Genomic DNA, 26336 nt, shown 5'->3' with positions numbered 1-26336 from the left:
TGAGAAAGGCTAGGACGATGTCCGTATGAGCCTTTGCTTTTGACAGGGACGACGCTTGAATCAGGATGTCGTCCAAGTAAGGTACTACTGCAATTCCCCTTGGTCTTAGAACCGCTAGAAGGGACCCTAGTACCTTTGTGAAAATCCTTGGAGCAGTGGCTAATCCAAATGGAAGTGCCATAAACTGGTAATGCTTGTCCAGAAAAGCGAACCTTAGGAACTGATGATGTTCCTTGTGGATAGGAATATGTAGGTACGCATCCTTTAAATCCACGGTAGTCATAAATTGATTTTCCTGAATAGTAGGTAGGATCGTTCGAATAGTTTCCATTTTGAACGATGGTACCCTGAGAAATTTGTTTAGGATCTTTAGATCCAAAATTGGTCTGAATGTTCCCTCTTTTTTGGGAACTATGAACAGATTGGAATAAAATCCCATTCCTTGTTCTCTTATTGGAACTGGATGTATCACTCCCATCTTTAACAGGTCTTCTACACAATGTAAGAATGCCTGTCTCTTTATTTGGTTTGAAGATAATTGAGACCTGTGGAACCTTCCCCTTGGGGGTAGTTCCTTGAATTCCAGGAGATAACCTTGAGAAACTATTTCTAGCGCCCAAGGATCCTGAACATCTCTTGCCCAAGCCTGAGCAAAGAGAGAAAGTCTGCCCCCCACTAGATCCGGTCCCGGATCGGGGGCTATCCCTTCATGCTGTTTTGGTAGCAGTGGTAGGCTTCTTGGCCTGCTTACCCTTGTTCCAGCCTTGCATTGGTTTCCAGGCTGGTTTGGGTTGTGAAGTATTACCCTCTTGCTTAGAGGATACAGAATTAGAGACTGGTCCGTTTCTGCGAAAGGGACGAAAATTAGGCTTATTATTAGCCTTAAAAGACCTATCCTGTGGGAGGGCGTGGCCCTTTCCCCCAGTGATGTCTGAAATAATCTCTTTCAAATCAGGTCCAAATAATGTTTTACCTTTGAAAGGAATGTTAAGCAATTTTGTCTTGGAAGACACATCCGCTGACCAAGACTTTAGCCAAAGCACTCTGCGCGCCACGACAGCAAACCCTGAATTTTTCGCCGCTAATCTAGCTAATTGCAAAGCGGCATCTAAAACAAAAGAGTTAGCCAATTTAAGTGCTTGAACTCTGTCCATAACCTCCTCATACGAAGATTCTTTACTGAGCGATTTTTCTAGTTCCTCGAACCAGAAACACGCTGCCGTAGTGACAGGAACAATGCATGAAATTGGTTGTAGAAGGTAACCTTGCTGTACAAAAATCTTTTTAAGCAAACCCTCTAATTTCTTATCCATAGGATCTTTGAAAGCACAACTATCTTCGATAGGAATAGTAGTGCGTTTGTTTAGAGTAGAAACCGCCCCCTCGACCTTGGGGACTGTCTGCCATAAGTCCTTTCTGGGGTCGACTATAGGAAATAATTTCTTAAATATAGGGGGGGGAACAAAAGGTATGCCGTGCCTTTCCCACTCTTTATTTACTATGTCCGCCACCCGCTTGGGTATAGGAAAAGCGTCGGGGGGCACCGGAACCTCTAGGAACTTGTCCATCTTACATAATTTCTCTGGAATGACCAAATTGTCACAATCATCCAGAGTAGATAACACCTCCTTAAGCAGTGCACGGAGATGTTCTAATTTAAATTTAAATGTCACAACATCAGGTTCAGCTTGATGAGAAATTTTTCCTGAATCTGAAATTTCTCCATCAGACAAAACCTCCCTCATGGCCCCTTGAGATTGGTGTGAGGGTATGTCAGAACAGTTATCATCAGCGTCCTCTTGCTCTTCAGTGTTTAAAACAGAGCAATCGCGCTTTCTCTGATAAGTAGGCATTTTGGATAAAAGATTTGCTATGGAGTTATCCATTACAGCCGTTAATTGTTGCATGGTAATAAGTATTGGCGCACTAGATGTACTAGGGGCCTCCTGTGTGGGCATAACTGGTGTAGACACAGTAGGGGATGATGTAGTATCATGTTTACTCCCCTCATTTGAGGAATCATCTTTGGCAATATCATTATCTGTTGCATTACTGTCCTTACTTTGTTTGGACACTATGGCACAATTATCACATAAATTTAAATGGGGAGACACATTGGCTTTCATACATATAGAACATAGCTTATCTGATGGTACAGACATGTTAAACAGGCTTAAACTTGTCAACAAAGCACAAAAAACGTTTTAAAATAAAACCGTTACTGTCACTTTAAATTTCAAACTGAAAACACTTTATTACTGAATATGTGAAAAAGTATGAAGGAATTGTTCAAAATTCACCAAAATTTCACCACAGTGTCTTAAAGCATTAAAAGTATTGCACACCAAATTTCAGAGCTTTAACCCTTAAATTAACAGAACCGGAGCCATTTTTACATTTAACCCCTATACAGTCCCAGAATGAGGCTCTGTCTATAACTAGAAAGGCCCCCATCTGAAAAAGGTGTCCAACACAGTGCCTGCCGTTTTTCTAAACGTTCCCCAAGATTATAATACCAATAATTAGTTAGAATCTGCATAATATGCCTAGTAAAGCAATTGTTTTAGCCCAGAAAAATGTCTACCAGTTTTTAAGCCCTTTTTGAAGCCCTTTATTCTTTTATGTTTAACTAAGAAAATGGCTTACCGGTCCCCATGAGGGGAAATGACAGCCTTCCAGCATTACATGGTCTTGTTAGAAATATGGCTAGTCATACCTTAAGCAGAAAAGACTGCTAACTGTTTCCCCCAACTGAAGTTACTTCATCTCAACAGTCCTGTGTGGAAACAGCAATCGATTTTAGTTACTGTCTGCTAAAAATCATCTTCCTCTTACAAACAGATATCTTCATCCTTTTCTGTTTCAGAGTAAATAGTACATACCAGCACTATTTTAAAATAACAAACACTTGATAGAAGAATAAAACTACAAAAAACTCTTAACCATCTCCGTGGAGATGTTGCCTGTGCAACGGCAAAGAGAATGACTGGGGTGGGCGGAGCCTAGGAGGGATCATGTGACCAGCTTTGCTGGGACTCTTTGCCATTTCCTGTTGGGGAAGAGAATATCCCACAAGTAAGGATGACGCCGTGGACCGGACACACCAATGTTGGAGAAATTAAAATCATATAAACAGGGCAGACGGCTCCCGCTTTGTGACAAGCTCTGGAAAGTAATGAGATGCTCTTTTTATCCATTATAAATTCCTCTGGTGAGCCTAAATAACCATTGAGCTTACGGCTTTCACAGGGAGTGCAAGTTTATATCTGTTCTGGGCCACTAGCAGCACAGTGTGTTGTTAATAGGTATCAGTCCCATCATTAGCAACAATAGCGTATACAGCACTAGCCCTGCCTCACTTTAAATGACTTGACAAGTATACAATATCCTTTTGCTAGATATGCTTATGCCCCAGTAGAAATGAAAAGGAAGAACAACTGTGCAGTAAGAGTAAATATAAATCACTTACGGTGTCTTCATATGCAATAATCTGGTGTGCAGAAGTTCAGCCGCAAAACCTATACCCAGGATTACACTTCTACAGTGTTTTACATGCACCGCCAAACTAACGGTCATCCACTTGCAGAATCTTCTTGGGCAATGATCCGGTTTGCAGGAGTTTAGCCGCACAACCTCTGTGAGGATAACACTTAATCTGTGTTTTACACGCTCCGCCAAACTGACTCTGGATTGCCCCAAACAGACCGGCCGGATAAAGTGTTACTTCTGGTTTCTGTGAAAACTTCAGTGTCTCGACTGATGTTAAAAAGAGCCCAATAGCTAAGTTCAAAATTGCAACAATCCAAAAGAAGAAAAGGCTAGAACGGCTCTTAAACACAAACAATGCTTTATTCAATTAAAGTGCCTGGGATATGTGTTGAGCTCTTCTGTTTTTAACATGTTTTGTATGTTGTGCAGCCATCGGTGGTTATTACCAATTTTTTAATTGAATAAAGCATTGTTTGTGTTTAAGAGCCGTTATATCATTTTCTTCTTTTGGATTGTATCAGTCCCATCATGACACAGACAAAGAGGATCTGGATTGAGGTTTGGTCCCACCATGGCTACTTCTAGACCAGTGTTTCTCAACTCCAGTCCTCAGGACCCTTAACAGTTCAGAGTTTCATTATATCTAATACTAAAGCACAAGTGAAATAATCATCTAAAGGTTGAGAGCAGGTTAGTAACCATGGCTACTGATCATCTGATTATTTCACCTGTGCTCTAGTTAAGATATAATTAATATAGCCTGTTAAGGGTCCTGAGGACTGGAGTTGAGAAACACTGTTCTAGACAACCCTTCTTAATCCCATGAAACTCTTTAGACTTTTTGTGCCAAATGTTTCATCTGTTTGAGGAGGATATTCTAATAGGGAACTTTTAGAATGCTCACTATGGCACACTATTTTACTATATCCTTACATAATACAAACCAATATGCTGTTCTGAAGGTCCACTGCTTTAATTGATTGCAAGTTGAACTTTCAGACAAAAGACTGAAGGTTGGAATTCTAAAGTTTAATTTCCACTTGAAAATGAGTGGATTGATCCGTTGTCTGGCTCAAGAAGATTGATTTCAGCTTTACAAATGAGACTAATTTCCTAACCTGTGCATATGTTCTCAAACCACAATTGTGAATCTGCTATAAGAATCACACAGGCTCACGTGGTATAAAGCGGGGGAGGGGGATATCAATGATCAACCAAACATTCAAAGCTTGTAAGAGCAATATAATGTGATGTATGACAGCACAGTAATCTGTGAAGATTAGTATGATATAAAGAACCATAGTTTATTCAAGTCTGTCACAAAATTAGATTATTTAGTTTATCAGCAGGGCCCAGATCTCTGTAAAGTCCAACACTCTCTGTTTCCATTCAGTGGAAATCAGTCATTCTATTTGGCAGTCTCTACTTCTCTCATCTTCTCCCAAATCCTGTTGGCCACAATTGGATCTGTGAAGTACTCTGAAACATCAGACAATAACAGGAGTGGTTATGCTGCTGTGAAACCGTCTGCAAAACTATATAATACAAATTTCTACAGTTAGAAAGAAGATAATTAATCAGAATGTACTCTGCATAATTAGCTAAACAAATCATAGATTTTAAATATTATGGCCATTTTAAAGAAAATCTGTTTTTCTATCTTGCCTCTGTAACCATCAAATATGTATTATACAAGTTGCGCTTCTATGCTTATGTGTTGGGTTCTGCACAGTCAACATCTGGATATATACACATTTATAGTTAATCTATTAGAAAACAAGAAAATATCTGCAGCACTTTCTGGCATTTCTATCAAATATAGTCCAATAAACACAGAACGTTGTATTGAAATGCATTTGGTTGTGAGGAAATGCAAAGCCCCACTATAAGAAAAAACAAATACTTTAGGAATATGCTTGTGTTGCAGCATAAAATTATTTGCAAATCTGTTATTTCCGGTAATGATAATAACAATAATTATTAAAACTTAAAATCTGTAATTTATGATACTTGACAAAGATTTTTTTTAGAGATGATGAACAGAAAAAGATTCACACGGAATTTGAATTATTCACCCTGGCTTTGTACTACAGGTATACCCCGCTCATACAGCGGGTTAGGGACCGGAGCCCCGCTGTAAAGTGAAAACCGCCTTAAAGTGAAACAAGGCAGTTTTAGCTTTCTTTTCACTTGACAGTGTGTTTAAAAACTTAAAAACATGTTTAAACTAACATATATTAGAGGTGCAATATTGCTATGTTTAGTTTAACACTAGCACAGCACAGTATTCAATAAATACTGTACCTGTAAAATACATGTGGCCCTTGTTTTACAACGGTTCAATTTACACCATTTCAGAATAAGAACCTTTTTTTCCAGTCATGTGACTGCTATTGAAAAGCATTGAGAAGCAGTGCATTTATTAAAATAGCCAGTAGGTGAAGCTGTCCGCTTGTGTTGCAGCAAAGCCAAACAAGCTGAAATTAATTAGTTTAACCAGACCTGAGCTATCGAGCAGATTTCAAAGGAACAAGATCTTCCTGTCTATAAATCAGTCCAGATTGGAATGCATAGAAAGAACTGTTTGCAGAAAAATGCAAGTGAAGTCTGTGTTGTGTGATTATTTTATTAGGTTTATAATGCTGTTTAGCAAATGTTTTTGTTCATTTAACTTATTTTAATGATATATTCTGTGTTGTGTGATTATTTTATTAGGTTTATAATTCTGTTTAGCATTTAAAGTCTTCATTTCAAAGCTTTAAAAAAAAAATGTATTAGGTGTTACTTATGACAATTTTGAGAGGGGCCTGGAACCTATCTCCCTCACTTCCCATTGACTTACATTATAAACTGGGTTTCAATTTACAATGGTTTCGATTTACAACCATTCCTTCTGGAACCTAACCCCGGCGTAAACTGAGGGTTACCTGTAGTGACAATTACTGTAGTAAAATTTGCCAGACTATAATACTGAGACACAGATTGCACTGTAATGCTGTAAACAAAGTGAACTGCACATAACAAAATGGTGCCAGTCACTTTTCTCGCAATCTCACGAAGATTACAGCACTGTTTCAAATATTTGGAGGTTGAACTTCAGCTCCACAAAGCGCTGTATTAGCGAAGCGCTGTAAAGTGAGGTATACCTGTATGTATCTATATATTTTTATATATATGGTAAAGGACAGTAAAGCCAAAAAGAAACTTTCATTATTTAGATAGAACATGCAATTTTAAACAACTTTTAATTTACTTATAATACGCCAGATTACAAGTGGAGTGCTAATTAATGGTTCTGCTTGAGCATTAATTGCACTAAAAGTGAGCTTTTGTGTTCGTCGGATTGTGCTCATATTACAAGTTGAATGAAAACTGTTTTCGTTTGAGCGCTTACCCAACGAGCGCAAAAAGCTGAAGTTAGAATATCGCTTGCATGTTCACACATTCCCCCTTAGAAGTTAATGGAGAAAAGAAAAACACTCTTGCACAAACCTTATCGCATAGTCTCAAGTGCGCTAACACAACATGAAAATATTAATATTTCACATTCCTATGTCCTTAAACGATATCTCAAAGGATATCTAAAAGGGAGTGCGTCTGACAGAAAATGAGGATAATAGATAATAACAACTTTCTCGAGTAAAATAAATAAAAAATAATACAATATATGTATAATATGAATACAAATTTATATAACGATGATAGGTTTGGTGAAGCAAAACAGATTGTATTGTGAACAGCAAGCTCCTCTTGTATCCCACGGTGTTGTGGTTATGCTGTACAAAGATATAAGAAAGACAAAGGGCGCCTTATAGTGTAGTTTGTAAAACAAGGTGTTTATCGAAATGTTGCAGGTGTATGGACACTACGCACAACACAGGTGGCACGTAAGATCGATAAGTTGCATACAAGCAGGCTGACATTCAACAGCAGTCAGTACACTGTGGATGCGGATATCACAGGTAAAGCAGGTGCGGCGTCTGGTAATAGTCCCCGCTGGTATCTGTAGCTGGCAGTCTTCCACACGCTGTATCACCGTGACTGGTATGGCTAACATGGGAGACAAAAGTAGAGAGCGAAGTTTGCAGGAAAAAAAAACCTGTGCGGCTTCAGGTAGAAAGTCTTTGTATAGACGTCTGTACAACCACAAAACCATGTTGTGGTAAAAGGTTTCTTTATTAAAACATTACAACGCATTTCTCGGCCAAAACAGAAGGCTGTTTCATCAGGCATAAAAACAAATATTCAGTCAGCACTATTTAAATCTAAAAATGACCCGAAAGTAGTTAATACAGGAGTTCAAAACCGCTAGACTTAAAGGGACATTAAACCCACATTTTTTCTTTCGTGATTTAGATAAAGCATGCCATTTTAAACAACTTTCTAATTTACTTCTATTATCTATTTTGCTTCATTCTCTTGATATTCTTTGCTGAATAGCATATCTAGATAGGCTCAGTAGCTGCTGATTGGTGCCTGCACATAGATGCCTCGTGTTATTGGCTCACCCATGTGCATTGCTAATTCTTTAACAAAGGATATCTAAAAAATAAAGCATATTAGATAATAGAAGTAAATGGTAAAGTTGTTTAAAATTGAATTCTCTTTCTGAATCACGAAATAATTTTTTTGGGTTTAGTGTCCCTTTAATATTACTCTAATAGAACTAAAAGTAAAATTCAGCTAGATTATGAGTTTTGCGCTAAACAGGGTGCGAGACTAACGGCAAAAAAGTTGCGTTATTTCACTCTCCATAGCGCTGCCATTACGAGTTACTGAAAAGTCTCCTTGTGCGTGCGATATGGTGGCGTTAAGCTCCATACCGCACAAAATCCAAGGGCTGCTTTGACATGCTCGTGCACGCTTTCTCCCATAGACATCAATGGGGAGAGAATATTAGAAAAAAAAACTAACACCTGAAGTGCGGAATGAAAAATTTCTGTAACGCAACCCCATTGATGTCTATGGGGAATAAAAAGTTACGTTTAAACCTAACACCCTAACATAAACCCATAGTCTAAACACCCTTAATCTGCCGCCCCCAACATCGCAGACACCTAAATAAAGTTATTAACCCCTAATCTGCTTCTTCCGACATCGCCGCCAACTATTATAAAGTTATTAACCCTTATTCCGCCGCTACCCAACATCGCCGCCACTATAATAAAGTTATTAACCCCTAAATCTCCGGCCTCCCACATCGCTGCCACTAAATAAACCTATTAACCCCTAAACCGTCAGCCCCCCACATCGCAAAACAATACATTAAACTATTAACCCCTAAACCTAACACCCCCTAACTTTAAATTAAAATATAACTATCTTAAAATAAATAATACTTACCTGTGAAATAAAAATAAACCTAACATTAAACTATAAATTAACCTAACATAACTATTCTAATAAAATAAAAAAATACTACCAATTAAAAAAAATTTAACTACAAATTTAAAAAAACCTAACACTACGAAAATATTAAAAAATGTAAAATTACAAAAAATAATAAACACTAAATTACGAAAAATAAAAAACACTAAACTTACAAAAAATAATAAACAAAATTATCAAAAATAAAAACAACTACACCTAATCTAATAGCCCTATAAAAATAAAAAAGCCCCCCCAAACTACAATAAACTACCAATAGCCCTTAAAAGGGCCTTTTGTAGGGCATTGCCCTAAGTTAAACAGCTCTTTTACCTGTAAAAAAAATACAAGTCCCCCCAACAGTAAAACCCACCACCCAACCAACCCCCCAAAATAAAAAACTTAACTCTAAAAAAAACCTAAGCTACCCATTGCCCCTAAAGGGGCATTTGTATGAGAATTGCCCTTAAAATGGCATTCAGCTCTTTTTCATTGCCCTTAAAAGGGCATTCAGCTCTTTTTAAAAAGTCCAAAGCCCTAATCTAAAAAAAACCCCAGCCTATTGTTCAAATCAGCCAATAGAATTTCACTAGCTCTCATCCTATTGGCTGTTTTGAACAACCAATAGGATTTTAGAATCTCTCATCCTATGGCTGATTTGAATTTGAAGAATCAAATCAGCCAATAGGAATGCAAATGAAGAGGACGCACTGCACAGGATGTCTTCTGCTTCCAGGATGTCTCTGCTCTGCGCCGCCAGGACAAAGATATCGCCACCTGGATGAAGACTTCTCAACGCCAGGATGGAGATGGATGTCCGGATTTCAGGAACCATGAGTAGATATTCTGGGGTTAGTGTTAGGTTGTTTTTTTCATTTTTCTTTTTTTTTAGATTAGAGCTTTGGGCTTTTTTAAAAGAGCTGAATGCCCATACAAATGCCCCTTTAGGGGCAATGAAATCTTAGGTTTTTTTTTGAGTTAGTTTTTTTTGGGGGGGGGGGGTTAGTTGGGTGGTGGGTTTAACTGTTGGGGGGACTTTGCATTTTTTTACAGGTAAAAGAGCTGTTTAACTTAGGGCAATGCCCTTACAAAATGCCATTTTAACCTCTTAAGGACATATGACGGAATTTTTCCATCATAAAACAATTGAGCAAACTGAAAGCTGTGTCCTTAAAGGGTTAAGGGCTATTGGTAGTTTATTGTAGGCTAGGGGGTGTTTTTATTTTGAGGGTTTTTTTTATTTTTATAGGGCAATTAGATTAGGTGTAATTGTTTTTATTTTTGATAATTTTGTTTATTATGTTTTGTAAGTTTAGTGTTTTTTTATTTTTCGTAATTTAGTGTTTATTATTTTTTGTAATTTTAGATTTTTTAAATTTTTTTGTAGTGTTAGGTTTTTTTAAATTTGTAATTTAGATTTTTTAATTGGTAGTATTTTTTATTTTATTAGAAAAGTTATGTTAGGTTCATTTATAGTTTAAAATTGGGTTTATTTTTATTTCACAGGTAAGTTTTTATTTATTTTAAGATAGTTGTATTGTAATTTTAATTTAAAGTTAGGGGGGTGTTTAGGTTTAGGGGTTAATAATTTTGTGTTTTGCGATGTGGGGGCCGGCAGTTTAGAGGTTAATAGGTTTATTTAGTGGCGGCGATGTGGAAGGCCGGAGGTTTAGGGGTTAATAGGTTTATTTAGTGGCGGTGATGTGGGAGGCCGGAGGTTTAGGGGTAAATAACTTTATTATAGTGTCAGCGATGTTGGGGGCGGCGGATTAAGGGTTATAGGTTTATTTAATAGTCATGATGTGGGTGGACGGCAGATTAGGGGTTAATACGTTTTAAATAGTGTTTGCAATGCAGGAGGGCGGCGGTTTAGGGGTTAATAGGTAGTTTATGGGTGTTAGTGTACTTTGTAACATTTTAGTTATGAGTTTTGTGAAACATTTTTGTTGAGCAAAACTCATAACTACTGGTCTCAGATGGCGGTATGGATCTTGTTGGTATAGCATTTTAGCCGGTCCGCATAACCTGTAATACCAGCTCTATGAAAATCCCACACAAAAACGTTAGTAGTGCAATCAAAAGAGATAGGAATGATGGATGTTGGAGACATGAAATAAAAGGAATTGAAAAAGCACATAAACAGAATTTATGCTTACCTGATAAATTACTTTCTCTTGTGATGTATCGAGTCCACGGATTCATCCTTTACTTGTGGGATATTCTCCTTCCCAACAGGAAGTGGCAAAGAGAGCACACAGCAGAGCTGTCCATATAGCTCCCCCTCTAGCTCCACCCCCCAGTCATTCGACCGAATGTTAGGAAGAAAAAGGAGAAACCATAGGGTGCAGTGGTGACTGTAGTTTAAACAAAAAATCTACCTGACTTAATAGCCAGGGCGGGCCGTGGACTCGATACATCACAAGAGAAAGTAATTTATCAGGTAAGCATAAATTCTGTTTTCTCTTGTAAGATGTATCGAGTCCACGGATTCATCCTTTACTTGTGGGATACCAATACTAAAGCTTTAGGACACGGATGAAGGGAGGGACAAGACAGGTACCTTAAACGGAAGGCACCACTGCTTGTAAAACCTTTCTCCCAAAAATAGCCTCCAAAGAAGCAAAAGTATCGAATTTGTAAAATTTGGAAAAAGTATGCAGCGAAGACCAAGTCGCTGCCTTACAAATCTGTTCAACAGAAGCCTCATTTTTAAAAGCCCATGTGGAAGCCACTGCTCTGGTAGAATGAGCAGTAATTGTTTCGGGAGGCTGCTGGCCAGCAGTCTCATAGGCCAAACGGATGATGCTTTTCAGCCAAAAGGAAAGAGAGGTAGCAGTCGCCTTCTGACCTCTCCTCTTACCAGAATAGATAACAAACAATGAAGATGTTTTTCTGAAATCCTTAGTTGCTTGTAAATAGAACTTTAAAGCACGAACCACATCAAGATTGTGTAACAGACGTTCCTTCTTCGAAGAAGGCTTAGGACACAGAGAAGGAACAACAATTTCCTGGTTAATATTCTTATTAGACACAACCTTAGGAAGAAAACCGGGTTTGGTACGCAAAACTACCTTATCTGCATGGAAAACCAGGTAAGGTGAATCACACTGTAAAGCAGATAACTCTGAAACTCTTCGAGCAGAAGAGATAGCTACCAAAAACAAAACTTTCCAAGATAAAAGCTTAATGTCTATGGAATGTAAACGTTCAAACGGAACCCCTTGCAGAACTGAAAGAACTAAATTCAGACTCCATGGCGGAGCCACAGGTCTATAAACAGGCTTGATTCTGACTAAAACCTGACTAAACGCTTGAACGTCTGGTACCTCTGCCAGACGTTTGTGTAAAAGAACAGACAAAGCAGATATCTGTCCTTTTAAGGAACTAGCTGATAATCCTTTCTCCAATCCTTCTTGGAGAAAGGACAATATCCTGGGAATCCTAATCTTACTCCATGAGTAACCCTTGGATTCACACCAAAAAAGATATTTTCGCCAAATCTTATGGTAGATTTTCCTGGTGACAGGCTTTCTAGCCTGAATCAGGGTATCAATAACCGACTAAGAGAAACCACGCTTTGATAGAATTAGGCGTTCAGTCTCCAAGCAGTCAGACGCAGAGAAATTAGATTTGGATGTTTGAAAGGACCTTGAAGTAGAAGGTCCTGCCTCATTGGCAGAGTCCATGGTGGAACGGATGACATGTCCACTAGGTCTGCATACCAAGTCCTGCGTGGCCACGCAGGCGCTATCAGAATCACCGAAGCCCTCTCCTGCTTGATTCTGGCAACCAGACGAGGGAGGAGAGGAAACGGTGGAAAAACATAGGCCAGATTGAAGGACCAAGGCGCTGCTAGAGCATCTATCAGCACCGCCTGGGGATCCCGGGACCTGGACCCGTAAAGAGGAAGTTTGGTGTTCTGACGGGACGCCATCAGATCCAATTCTGGAGTGCCCCATAGCTGAGTCAGCTGGGCAAATACCTCCGGGTGGAGTTCCCACTCCCCCGGGTGAAAAGTCTGACGACTTAGAAATCCGCCTCCCAGTTGTCTACTCCTGGGATGTGAATTGCTGAGAGATGGCAGGAGTGATCCTCCACCCACCTGATTATTTTGGTTACTTCTGTCATTGCTAGGGAACTCCTTGTTCCCCCTTGATGATTGACGTAAGCTACAGTCGTAATGTTGTCCGACTGAAATCTGATGAATTTGGCCGCAGCTAGCTGAGGCCATGCCTGAAGCGCGTTGAATATCGCCCTCAGTTCCAGAATGTTTATCGGGAGAAGAGCTTCTTCCCGAGACCATAAGCCCTGAGCTTTCAGGGAGTCCCAGACTGCACCCCAGCCCAACAGACTGGCGTCAGTCGTTACGATGATCCACTCTGGTCTGCGGAAACACATTCCCTGAGACAGGTGATCCTGAGACAACCACCAGAGAAGAGAATCTCTGATCCCCTGGTCCAGCTGTATTTGAGGAGACAAATCTGCATAATCCCCATTCCACTGTTTGAGCATGCATAGTTGCAGTGGTCTGAGGTGTATCCGTGCAAAAGGGACTATATGTCCATTGCCGCTACCATTAGTCCGATTGTCTCCATGCACTGAGTTACAGATGGCCGAGGAATGGAATGAAGAGCTTGGCAAGTGGTTAAGAGTTTTAACTTTCTGACCTCCGTCAGAAATATTTTCATTTCTACCAAGTCTATTAGAGTTCCTAGGAAGGAAACTCTTGTGAGGGGGGAGAGAGAACTCTTTTTGATGTTCACCTTCCACCCGTGAGACCTCAGAAAGGCCAATACAATTTCCGTGTGAGACTTGGCTCTTTGGAAAGTCGACGCCTGAATTAAGATGTCGTCTAGATAAGGCGCCACTGCTATGCCCCGCGGTCTTAGAACCGCCAAGAGGGACCCTAGCACCTTTGTGAAAATTCTGGGAGCAGTGGCCAACCCGAAAGGAAGAGCCACAAACTGATAATGCTTGTCCAGAAAGGCGAACCTGAGAAACTGGTGATGATCTTTGTGGATAGGAATGTGCAGATACGCATCCTTCAGATCCAAGGTGGTCATATATTGACCCTCCTGGATCATTGGTAAGATTGTCCGAATGGTCTCCATCTTGAATGATGGGACTCTGAGGAATTTGTTTAGAATTTTGAGATCCAGGATTGGTCTGAAAGTTCCTTCTTTCTTGGGAACCACAAACAGGTTTGAGTAAAAACCCAGCCCTTGTTCCGCAAATGGAACTGGGTGGATCACTCCCATTGTATGTAGGTCTTCTACACAGCGTAAGAACGCCTCTTTCTTTGTCTGGTCTGTAGACAGACGAGAAATGTGCAACCTTCCCCTTGGAGGGGAGTCCTTGAATTCTAGAAGATATCCCTGGGATACAATCTCTGAGGCCCAGGGATCGTGTACGTCTCTTGCCCAGGCCTGAGCGAAGAGAGAGAGTCTGCACCCCCTACTAGATCCGGTTCCGGATCTGGGGCTACCCCATCATGCTGTCTTGGAGGCAGCTGCAGGCTTCTTGGCCTGTTTACCCTTGTTCCAGCCCTGGTAAGGTTTCCAGGCTGACCTGGGTTGTGAAGCATTACCCTCTTGCTTTGCAGCAGGGGAGGATGAAGCGAGACCGCTCCTGAAATTCCGAAAGGAACAAAAATTATTTTGTTTGTTCTTTATCTTAAAGGACTTGTCCTGAGGGAGAGCATGGCCTTTTCCCCCAGTGATTTCTGAAATAATCTCTTTCAATTCAGGCCCGAAAAGGGTCTTTCCTTTGAAAGGGATGTTCAAGAGTTTAGATTTTGACGACACATCGGCCGACCAGGACTTTAGCCATAGCGCCCTGCGCGCCAAAATGGCGAAACCTGAATTCTTTGCCGCTAACTTAGCTAGTTGGAAAGCGGCATCTGTGATAAAAGAATTAGCCAGCTTAAGAGCCTTAATTCTGTCCATAATGTCCTCATATGAGGTCTCCGTCTGGAGCGCATCTTCCAGCGACTCGAACCAGAAAGCAGCTGCAGTAGTTACAGGAACAATGCACGCAATAGGTTGGAGAAGAAAACCTTGTTGAACAAATTTTTTCTTAAGTAAACCCTCTAATTTTTTATCCATAGGGTCTTTAAAAGCACAACTGTCTTCTATTGGTATAGTTGTGCGTTTAGCAAGTGAAGAAACAGCCCCCTCCACCTTAGGGACCGTCTGCCACGAGTCCCGCATGGGGTCAGATATGGGGAACATCTTCTTAAAAACAGGAGGGGGAACGAAGGGAATACCTGGTCTATCCCACGCCCTAGTAACGATATCCGCAATCCTCTTAGGGACCAGGAACACATCAGTGTAAACAGGAACTTCTAGGTACTTGTCCATTTTACACAATTTCTCTGGAACCACCATAGGGTCGCAGTCATCCAGAGTAACTAATACTTCCCTGAGCAATAAGTGGAGGTGTTCTAGTTTAAGTTTAAAAGCCAACGTATCTGAATCTGTCTGAGGAGAAACCTTTCCAGAATTGGAAATTTCTCCCTCAGACAGCCCATCCCTCACCCCAACTTCAGAGCGTTGTGAGGGTATATCGGATAAGGCTACTAAAGCGTCAGAATGCTCACTATCTGTTCTTAAAACAGAGCTATCATGCTTTGCAGGTAACACGGGCAGTTTAGATAAGAACACTGAGAGGGTATTATTCATAACTGCCGCCAAGTCTTGCAAGGTAAAAGAGTTAGACGCACTAGAGGTGCTAGGCGTCGCTTGAGCGGGCGTAACTGGTTGTGACACTTGGGGAGAGGTTGACGGGCTAACCTCGTTACCTTCTGTCTGAGAATCATCTTGGGCCACATTTTTAAGTGCAACAATATGTTCTTTAAAGTGTATAGACATATCAGTACAAGTGGGACACATTCTGAGAGGGGGTTCCACCATTGCTTCTAAACACATTGAACAAGGATTTTCCTTGGTGTCAGACATGTTTAACAGACTAGTAGTAAAACAAGCAGGCTTGGAAATCACTTTAATCAAGTAAAAACACACTTTGAAAAAAAAGTTACTGTGCCTTTAAGAGAAAAAAAAGGCACACAATTTTGCAAAACAGTGAAAAAATGCAGCAAACTTTTCGAAATTTTTACAGCATGTATCTAAAGCATTAGTAAGATTGCACCACTAGCAATAAAAACGATTAACCCCTTAATGCCCAAACCGGATCGACAGTAAGTAAAAAAAACGGTTAAAAAATGTTCAGCACCTTGCCACAGCTCTGCTGTGGCCCTACCTGCCCTTAGGAACCAGATTTGTGAAGAAAAAGCTTCTTATAGGCCCTCAAACTGCAGCAGGACCCTCCATGTGAAACAGCCTGAACTTCTAGTCAAATATAACTGCGCATCTGAGGCGCGAAATTAGGCCCCTCCCGCCTCACTACGGTGCTTGTGAGGCCTAAAGAAACACTCCCAAGTGTTTAAATAATAGCCATGTGGGTAACAACCCCTGAAAGAAACCCAATGGAACCTTCAAAGTGTCTCAAAAAAACGATATTTTCAATAAAAACCGTTTGCCATAAAGTAATGTCAACCAGCATAAACTAGCCCTGTTATGTAAGCTTGAAATTCCATACTTAGTCTCTGAATACAGCTTACCCTTCCCTCATGGGGATATTATCAGTCTTTTCTAGCATTATCACAGTCTTGTCTAGAAATAAATGACTGAACATACCATATTGCAGCCTAACCTGCAAACCGTTCCCCCCAACTGAAGTTTTCTTGCACTCCTCAGTCCTTTGTGGGAACAGCAGTGGATTTTAGTTACAACATGCTAAAATCATCTTCCTCCCTGCAGAAATCTTCATCTCCTTTCTGCTAGAGAGTAAATAGTACACACCGGTACCATTTAAAATAACAAACTCTTGCTTGTAGAAAATAAAAACTACAATTCTACCACATTCACTTTACCCTTCCGATTGCTTAGAGCCGGCAAAGAGAATGACTGGGGGGTGGAGATAGAGGGGGAGCTATATGGACAGCTCTGCTGTGTGCTCTCTTTGCCACTTCCTGTTGGGAAGGAGAATATCCCACAAGTAAAGGATGAATCCGTGGACTCGATGCATCTTACAAGAGAAAATATGTCTGATGTGCAGAAGTGATGTTGTGATGAGATAAGAAATATATTGTGATATAATGTTGTGTCAGAAAAAAGGAGGAGGAAGAAAACAGAAAAGAATGAAAGAATAAAAGCACTATTGTGTGTATGAAAAAGGAGCAGATGTTGTGTATGTGAAGGTAGTGCAAATTACGATAGTGAGAAAAACAAAAACCTTGTAAGAATAAGAAGTGCAAAGGGATAAAGGTGAGTAATGAAATGCTGGAAGTATATAAATACATATCCGTCAAGCCAAGGCAGCGAGATCCACATTGGCATTTAGGCCCATGGGATACAAGGTTTTCAGTTTTTGTATCCAAAAGGTTTCTCACTGCCTAAGCTTGACTAGAGACAGTCATAATCAGTGGAAGGGACAAAATCAATGGGAATACATTTAAAAATGTCATGTTTGCCATCATGTGCCATATCACAGTGATTTGGGACACTATGTTTGATTTTAGTTTTCTTGCAATTCTTATAGTTGCGAAAATGTTCCCCCCAGCGTGTACGGATCTTCCTAATTGTACGACCTACGTACTGAACCCCAGAAATACAATTCAAGAGGTATACTGCATAGCTAGACTCACAACTAAAGCGTCTGGAAATGTTAAATACTTCTGCAGTAGTGTTCATTCTGAAGGTTTTTTTTGTGTCTAGGTATTTACAAGCGTTGCATCCTCTTTTGCCACATTTGTATGATCCAGAAAGTAAGATTTACTTTGTAAATTGGTATCTTTTAGTGAAACTTTGTGTTTTACTTTTTTTGCTAGGTGCCAATTTGTTTTTGAGTGTGGGCGCTCTTCTTTATACAATCTTTGGTTTGTCGCCTACTATGTTTTTGAGAAAGGGGTCTTTTTGTATAATTTTCCAATGTTTGTTTAAAATTTTATGTATTTTTAAAAAAATTACTATTATATTGAGTGATAAAAAAGTGGTTCATCCTGCATAGTTGTTAGTTCCAGTGTTACTATTGTCCCCAAATTTTTCAAAAATTTGCCAATTTTAGGGTTAGGGTTAGACTTAGGGTTAGGTTTAGGGGTTAATATATTACAGGTAAAAGAGCTGTTTAACTTAGGGCAATGCCCTTACAAAAGGCCCTTTTAAGGGCTATTGGTAGTTTATTGTAGGCTAGGGGGTGTTTTTATTTTGAGGGGGCTTTTTATTTTTATAGGGCTACTAGATTAGGTGTAATTGTTTTTATTTTTGATAATTTAGTTTATTATTATTTGTAAGTTTAGTGTTTTTTATTTTTCGTAAGTTAGTGTTTATTATTTTTTGAAATTTTAGATTTTTTATTTTTTTTGTAGGGTTAGGTTTTTTTAAATTTGTAATTTACATTTTTTAATTGGTAGTATTTTTTATTTTATTAGAATAGTTATGTTAGGTTCATTTATAGTTTAATGTTAGGTTTATTTTTATTTCACAGGTAAGTTTTTATTTATTTTAAGATAGTAGTATTGTAATTTTAATTTAAAGTTAGGGGGGTGTTTAAGTTTAGGGGTTAATAGTTTAATTTTGTGTTTTGCGATGTGGGGGCCGGCAGTTTAGGGGTTAATAGGTTTATTTAGTGGCGGCGATGAGGGAGGCCGGAGGTTTAGGGGTTAATAGGTTTATTTAGTGGCGGCGATGTGGGAGGCTGGAGGTTTAGGGGTAAATAACTTTATTATAGTGACAGCGATGTTGGGGGCGGCAGATTAGGGGTTATAGGTTTATTTAATAGTGGGGTTAATACGTTTTAAATAGTGTTTGCAATGCAGGAGGGCGGCAGTTTAGGGGTTAATAGGTAGTTTATGGGTGTTAGTGTACTTTGTAACATTTTAGTTATGAGTTTTGTGAAACATTTTTGTTAGCAAAACTCATAACTACTGGTCTCAGATGGCGGTATGGATCTTGTCGGTATAGCATTTTAGCCGGACCGCATAACCTGTAATACCGGCGCTATGAAAATCCCACACAAAAACGTCATTTTTTTGAGTGCGGAATGGACATTGCGATACAGGCTAAAATGCTTGCGGTATAGCTATAACGGCACGACTCGTAATATGCGTTACTGGCCATTATGCTTAAATTGCCATTTTTTCAGCGTTAAAAGCTGTAACGCAAAACTCGTAATCTAGGTGATTGATAGGTATGTTAAAAATGTAAAAATATGTAAAAAAAAAGGACACAATGTAACCGATGGGAAACATACATATATATAGAAAACCCAACTGCTGTCCTAGTTCAATTCTTAATCTAAAATCATAAATCATTTTTAAGAAATGTGTTTCTATATTAACACAAATAAACTAACTGACATATTGGGTATATAATGAGTGTAATAAAAAGTTGTCCAGAAATCAGATTCTGATACGAACATTCTGTGTGTGTTACGCTCTGTGTAAAACTAATGAGCAGAGTGCATAGGTGTCAAAAATCACTGTGTGGGCTATAAAAAAAGTTAGAATATAAATGTTCAAATGTATATGTAGTATATAAATGCGTGTATTGAATATAAATATTAATAAGTGATCAGTGATACTAATAGCAGGATCATGTGATATAAGAAATATAGTAAATGATAGAATGTAGTGCAATCAAAAGAGATAGGAATGATGGATGTTGGAGACGTGAAATAACATAATTTATGCTTACCTGATAAATTTATTTCTCTTGTAGTGTATCCAGTCCACGGATCATCCATTACTTATGGGATATTAACTCCTCCCCAACAGGAAGTGCAAGAGGATTCACCCAGCAGAGCTGCTATATAGCTCCTCCCCTAACTGCCATTACCAGTCACTCGACCGAAAACATGCAGAGAAAGGAAAACCATAGGGTGCAGTGGTGACTGTAGTTTAATGGAAAAATTACCTGCCTTAAAGTGACAGGGCGGGCCGTGGACTGGATACACTACAAGAGAAATAAATTTATCAGGTAAGCATAAATTATGTTTTCTCTTGTTAAGTGTATCCAGTCCACGGATCATCCATTACTTATGGGATACCAATACCAAAGCTAAAGTACACGGATGACGGGAGGGACAGGCAGGCTCTTTATACGGAAGGAACCACTGCCTGAAGAACCTTTCTCCCAAAAACAGCCTCCGAAGAAGCAAAAGTGTCAAATTTGTAAAATTTGGAAAAAGTATGAAGAGAAGACCAAGTTGCAGCCTTGCAAATCTGTTCAACAGAAGCCTCATTCTTAAAGGCCCAAGTGGAAGCCACAGCTCTAGTAGAATGTGCTGTAATTCTTTCAGGAGGCTGCTGTCCAGCAGTCTCATAGGCTAACCGTATTATGCTACGAAGCCAAAAGGAGAGAGAGGTAGCCAAAGCTTTTTGACCTCTCCTCTGACCAGAATAAACGACAAACAGGGAAGACGTTTGTCGAAAATCCTTAGTTGCCTGTAGATAAAATTTCAGGGCACGGACTACATCTAGATTGTGTAGCAGACGTTCCTTTTTCGAAGAAGGATTAGGACACAAAGATGGAACCACAATCTCTTGATTGATATTCCTGTTAGTGACCACCTTAGGTAGGAACCCAGGTTTAGTACGCAGAACTACCTTGTCTGAATGAAAAATCAGATAAGGAGAATCACAATGTAAGGCATATAACTCAGAGACTCTTCGAGCCGAGGAAATCGCCATTAAAAACAGAACTTTCCAAGATAACAACTTGATATCAATGGAATGAAGGGGTTCAAACGGAACCCCCTGTAAAACATTAAGAACTAAGTTCAAACTCCATGGTGGAGCAACAGTTTTAAACACAGGCTTGATCCTAGCTAAAGCCTGACAAAAAGCTTGAACGTCCGGAACTTCTGACAGACGTTTGTGTAAAAGAATGGACAGAGCTGAAATCTGTCCCTTTAAGGAACTAGCGGATAAACCCTTTTCTAAACCTTCTTGTAGAAAAGACAATATCCTCGGAATCCTAACCTTACTCCATGAGTAACTCTTGGATTCGCACCAATATAAGTATTTGCGCCATATCTTATGGTAAATCTTTCTGGTAACAGGCTTCCTAGCCTGTATTAAGGTATCAATAACTGACTCAGAAAAACCACGTTTTGATAAAATCAAGCGTTCAATTTCCAAGCAGTCAGCTTCAGAGAAATTAGATTTTGATGTTTGAAGGGACCCTGGATCAGAAGGTCCTGTTTCAGAGGTAGCGACCAAGGTGGACAGGATGACATGTCCACTAGATCTGCATACCAAGTCCTGCGTGGCCATGCAGGCGCTATTAGAATCACTGATGCTCTCTCCTGTTTGATTCTGGCAATCAATCGAGGAAGCATCGGGAAGGGTGGAAACACATAAGCCATCCCGAAGGTCCAAGGTGCTGTCAAAGCATCTATCAGAACCGCTCCCGGATCCCTGGATCTGGACCCGTAACGAGGAAGCTTGGCGTTCTGTCGAGACGCCATGAGATCTATCTCTGGTTTGCCCCAACGTCGAAGTATTTGGGCAAAGACCTCCGGATGAAGTTCCCACTCCCCCGGATGAAAAGTCTGACGACTTAAGAAATCCGCCTCCCAGTTCTCCACTCCCGGGATGTGGATTGCTGACAGGTGGCAAGAGTGAGACTCTGCCCAGCGAATTATCTTTGATACTTCCATCATTGCTAGGGAGCTTCTTGTCCCTCCCTGATGGTTGATGTAAGCTACAGTCGTGATGTTGTCCGACTGAAACCTGATGTACCCCCGAGTTGTTAACTGGGGCCAAGCCAGAAGGGCATTGAGAACTGCTCTCAATTCCAGAATGTTTATTGGTAGGAGACTCTCCTCCTGATTCCATTGTCCCTGAGCCTTCAGAGAATTCCAGACAGCGCCCCAACCTAGTAGGCTGGCGTCTGTTGTTACAATTGTCCAGTCCGGCCTGCTGAATGGCATCCCCCTGGACAGATGTGGCCGAGAAAGCCACCATAGAAGAGAATTTCTGGTCTCTTGATCCAGATTCAGAGTAGGGGACAAGTCTGAGTAATCCCCATTCCACTGACTTAGCATGCACAATTGCAGCGGTCTGAGATGTAGGCGTGCAAAGGGTACTATGTCCATTGCTGCTACCATTAAGCCGATCACCTCCATGCATTGAGCTACTGACGGGTGTTGAATGGAATGAAGGACACGGCATGCATTTTGAAGCTTTGTTAACCTGTCTTCTGTCAGGTAAATCTTCATTTCTACAGAATCTATAAGAGTCCCCAAGAAGGGAACTCTTGTGAGTGGAAAGAGAGAACTCTTCTTTTCGTTCACCTTCCATCCATGCGACCTTAGAAATGCCAGTACTAACTCTGTATGAGACTTGGCAGTTTGAAAGCTTGAAGCTTGTATCAGAATGTCGTCTAGGTACGGAGCTACCGCAATTCCTCGCGGTCTTAGTACCGCCAGAAGAGCACCCAGAACCTTTGTGAAGATTCTCGGAGCCGTAGCCAATCCGAATGGAAGAGCTACAAACTGGTAATGCCTGTCTAGAAAGGCAAACCTTAGATACCGGTAATGATCTTTGTGAATCGGTATGTGAAGGTAAGCATCCTTTAAATCCACTGTGGTCATGTACTGACCCTTTTGGATCATGGGTAAAATTGTCCGAATAGTTTCCATTTTGAACGATGGAACTCTTAGGAATTTGTTTAGGATCTTTAAATCCAAGATTGGCCTGAAAGTTCCCTCTTTTTTGGGAACCACAAACAGATTTGAGTAAAACCCTTGTCCTTGTTCCGACCGCGGAACCGGATGGATCACTCCCATTAATAAAAGATCTTGTACGCAGCGTAGAAACGCCTCTTTCTTTATTTGGTTTGTTGACAACCTTGACAGATGAAATCTCCCTCTTGGGGGAGAGAATTTGAAGTCTAGAAGGTATCCCTGAGATATGATCTCTAACGCCCAGGGATCCTGGACATCTCTTGCCCAAGCCTGGGCGAAGAGAGAAAGTCTGCCCCCCACTAGATCCGTTCCCGGATCGGGGGCCCTCGATTCATGCTGTCTTAGGGGCAGCAGCAGGTTTCCTGGCCTGCTTGCCCTTGTTCCAGGACTGGTTAGGTCTCCAGCCTTGTCTGTAGCGAGCAACAGCTCCTTCCTGTTTTGGTGCAGAGGAAGTTGATGCTGCTCCTGCTTTGAAATTACGAAAGGAACGAAAATTAGACTGTCTAGCCTTAGGTTTGGCTCTGTCTTGAGGCAGGGCATGGCCTTTACCTCCTGTAATGTCAGCGATAATTTCTTTCAACCCGGGCCCGAATAAGGTCTGCCCTTTGAAAGGTATATTAAGCAATTTAGATTTAGAAGTAACGTCAGCTGACCAGGATTTTAGCCACAGTGCTCTGCGTGCCTGAATGGCGAATCCGGAATTCTTAGCCGTAAGTTTAGTTAAATGTACTACGGCATCTGAAATAAATGAGTTAGCTAACTTAAGGGCTTTAAGCTTGTGTGTAATCTCATCTAATGGAGCTGATTCAAGTGTCTCTTCCAGAGACTCAAACCAAAATGCTGCTGCAGCCGTGACAGGCGCAATGCATGCAAGAGGTTGCAATATAAAACCTTGTTGAACAAACATTTTCTTAAGGTAACCCTCTAACTTTTTATCCATTGGATCTGAAAAGGCACAGCTATCCTCCACCGGGATAGTGGTACGCTTAGCTAAAGTAGAAACTGCTCCCTCCACCTTAGGGACCGTTTGCCATAAGTCCCGTGTGGTGGCGTCTATTGGAAACATCTTTCTAAATATCGGAGGGGGTGAGAACGGCACACCGGGTCTATCCCACTCCTTAGTAACAATTTCAGTAAGTCTCTTAGGTATAGGAAAAAACGTCAGTACTCGCCGGTACCGCAAAATATTTATCCAACCTACACATTTTCTCTGGTATTGCAACTGTGTTACAATCATTCAGAGCCGCTAACACCTCCCCTAGTAATACACGGAGGTTTTCCAGCTTAAATTTAAAATTTGAAATATCTGAATCCAGTTTGTTTGGATCAGAACCGTCACCCGCAGAATGAAGCTCTCCGTCCTCATGTTCTGCAAATTGTGACGCAGTGTCTGACATGGCCCTAATATTATCAGCGCACTCTGTTCTCACCCCAGAGTGATCACGCTTACCTCTTAGTTCTGGTAATTTAGCCAAAACTTCAGTCATAACAGTAGCCATATCCTGTAATGTGATTTGTAATGGCCGCCCAGATGTACTCGGCGCTACAATATCACGCACCTCCCGAGCGGGAGATGCAGGTACTGACACGTGAGGCGAGTTAGTCGGCATAACTCTCCCCTCGTTGTTTGGTGAAATATGTTCAATTTGTACAGATTGACTTTTATTTAAAGTAGCATCAATACAGTTAGTACATAAATTTCTATTGGGCTCCACTTTGGCTTTAGCACATATAGCACAGATATCTTCCTCTGAATCAGACATGTTTAACACACTAGCAAATAAACTAGCAACTTGGAAATACTTTTCAAGTAATTTACTATAATATGAAAACGTACTGTGCCTATAAGAAGCACAGAAAAAGTTATGACAGTTGAAAATTAATAAACTGAAAAGTTATAGCATCAAATCTTTGTAAAAAACACAATTTTAGCAAAGGATTGCTCCCATTAGCAAAGGATAACTAACCCTGATAGCAGAAAAAAAATAAAAAATACAGAAATAAACGTTTTTTTATCACAGTCAACTACAATCTCACAGCTCTGCTGTGAGTGATTACCTCCCTCAAAACAAGTTTTGAAGACCCCTGAGTTCTGTAGAGATGAACCGGATCATGCAGGGAAGACAATAAACTTCTGACTGAATTTTTTGATGCGTAGCAAAAGCGCCAAAAAAGGCCCCTCCCCCTCACACATAACAGTGAGAGAGATCAGTAAACTGTCATAAATTAAATAAAACGACTGCCAAGTGGAAAAAAATAGTGCCCAAAACATTTTTTCACCCAGTACCTCAGAAAATTAAACGATTTTACATGCCAGCAAAAAACGTTTAACATTAATAAATTGAGTGTTATTAAAAAGCCTGTTGCTAGTCCCTGCAAATTAGGCTAAAGTTTTATGCATACAGTATAATTCCAGTGAAGTGCCATTCCCCAGAATACTGAAGTGTAAAATATACATACATGACAGCCTGATACCAGTTGCTGCTACTGCATTTAAGGCTGAGTTTACATTATATCGGTATGGCAGAATTTTCTCATCAATTCCATTGTCAGAAAATAATAAGCTGCTACATACCTCTTTGCAGATTAATCTGCCCGCTGTCCCCTGATCTGAAGTTTACCTCTCCTCAGATGGCCGAGAAACAGCAATATGATCTTAACTACTCCGGCTAAAATCATAGAAAAACTCAGGTAGATTCTTCTTCAAATTCTACCAGAGAAGGAATAACACACTCCGGTGCTATTATAAAATAACAAACTTTTGATTGAAGGTATGAAACTAAGTATAATCACCACAGTCCTCTCACACATCCTATCTATTCGTTGGGTGCAAGAGAATGACTAGTAATGGCAGTTAGGGGAGGAGCTATATAGCAGCTCTGCTGGGTGAATCCTCTTGCACTTCCTGTTGGGGAGGAGTTAATATCCCATAAGTAATGGATGATCCGTGGACTGGATACACTTAACAAGAGAAAAAAGGAATTGAAAAAGCACAAAAATATGTTTGATGTGCAGAAGTGATGTTGTGATGAGATAAGAAATATATTGTGATATAATGTTGTGTCAGAAAAAAGGGGGAAGAAGAAAAAAGAAAAGAATGAAAGAATAAAAGCACTATTGTGTGTAAGAAGAAGGAGCGGATGTTGTGTATGTGAAGGTAGTGCAAATTACGATAGTGAGAGAAACAAAAACCTTGTAAGAATAAGAAGTGCAAAGGGATAAAGGTGAGTAATGAAATGCTGGAAGTATATAAATACATATCCATCAAGCCAAGGCAGCGAGATCCACATTGGCATTTAGGCCCATGGGATACAAGGTTTTCAGTTTTTGTATCCAAAAGGTTTCTCGCTGCCTAAGCTTGACTAGACAGTCATAATCAGTGGAAGGGACAAAATCAATGGGAATAAATTTAAAAATGTCATGTTTGCCATCATGTGCCATATCACAGTGATTTGGGACACTATGTTTGATTTTAGTTTTCTTACAATTCTTATAGTTGCGAAAATGTTCCCCCCAGCGTGTACGGATCTTCCTAATTGTACGACCTACGTACTGAACCCCACAAATACAATTCAAGAGGTATACTGCATAGCTAGACTCACAACTAAAGCGTCTGGAAATGTTAAATACTTCTACAGTAGTGTTTGATCTGAAGGATTTTTTTTGTGTCTAGGTATTTACAAGCGTTGCATCCTCTTTTGCCACATTTGTATGATCCAGAAAGTCCCAAGAAG

The 26336-nt window shown here is 40.2% G+C and overlaps 1 protein-coding gene across 1 annotated transcript in view; it reads right to left on the bottom strand.

Annotated features, from left to right (window-relative positions):
- Positions 1–4774: 4774 nt before the first annotated feature.
- RIIAD1 (regulatory subunit of type II PKA R-subunit domain containing 1) overlaps positions 4775–26336 on the bottom strand; it is a 73366-nt gene continuing 51804 nt past the window's right edge. The window contains exon 4 of the mRNA XM_053695469.1: positions 4775–4968. Within this exon, the coding sequence (XP_053551444.1) occupies positions 4898–4968 (71 nt within the window). The 3' untranslated portion in view covers positions 4775–4897. The remainder of the gene's footprint in view (positions 4969–26336) is intronic.

The sequence above is a fragment of the Bombina bombina genome, chromosome 1 (assembly GCF_027579735.1).
Source record: "Bombina bombina isolate aBomBom1 chromosome 1, aBomBom1.pri, whole genome shotgun sequence".
Classification (NCBI taxonomy): domain Eukaryota; kingdom Metazoa; phylum Chordata; class Amphibia; order Anura; family Bombinatoridae; genus Bombina; species Bombina bombina.
Note: the sequence above shows the minus strand (reverse complement) of the source record. Positions and strands in the feature narration are given on the sequence as shown.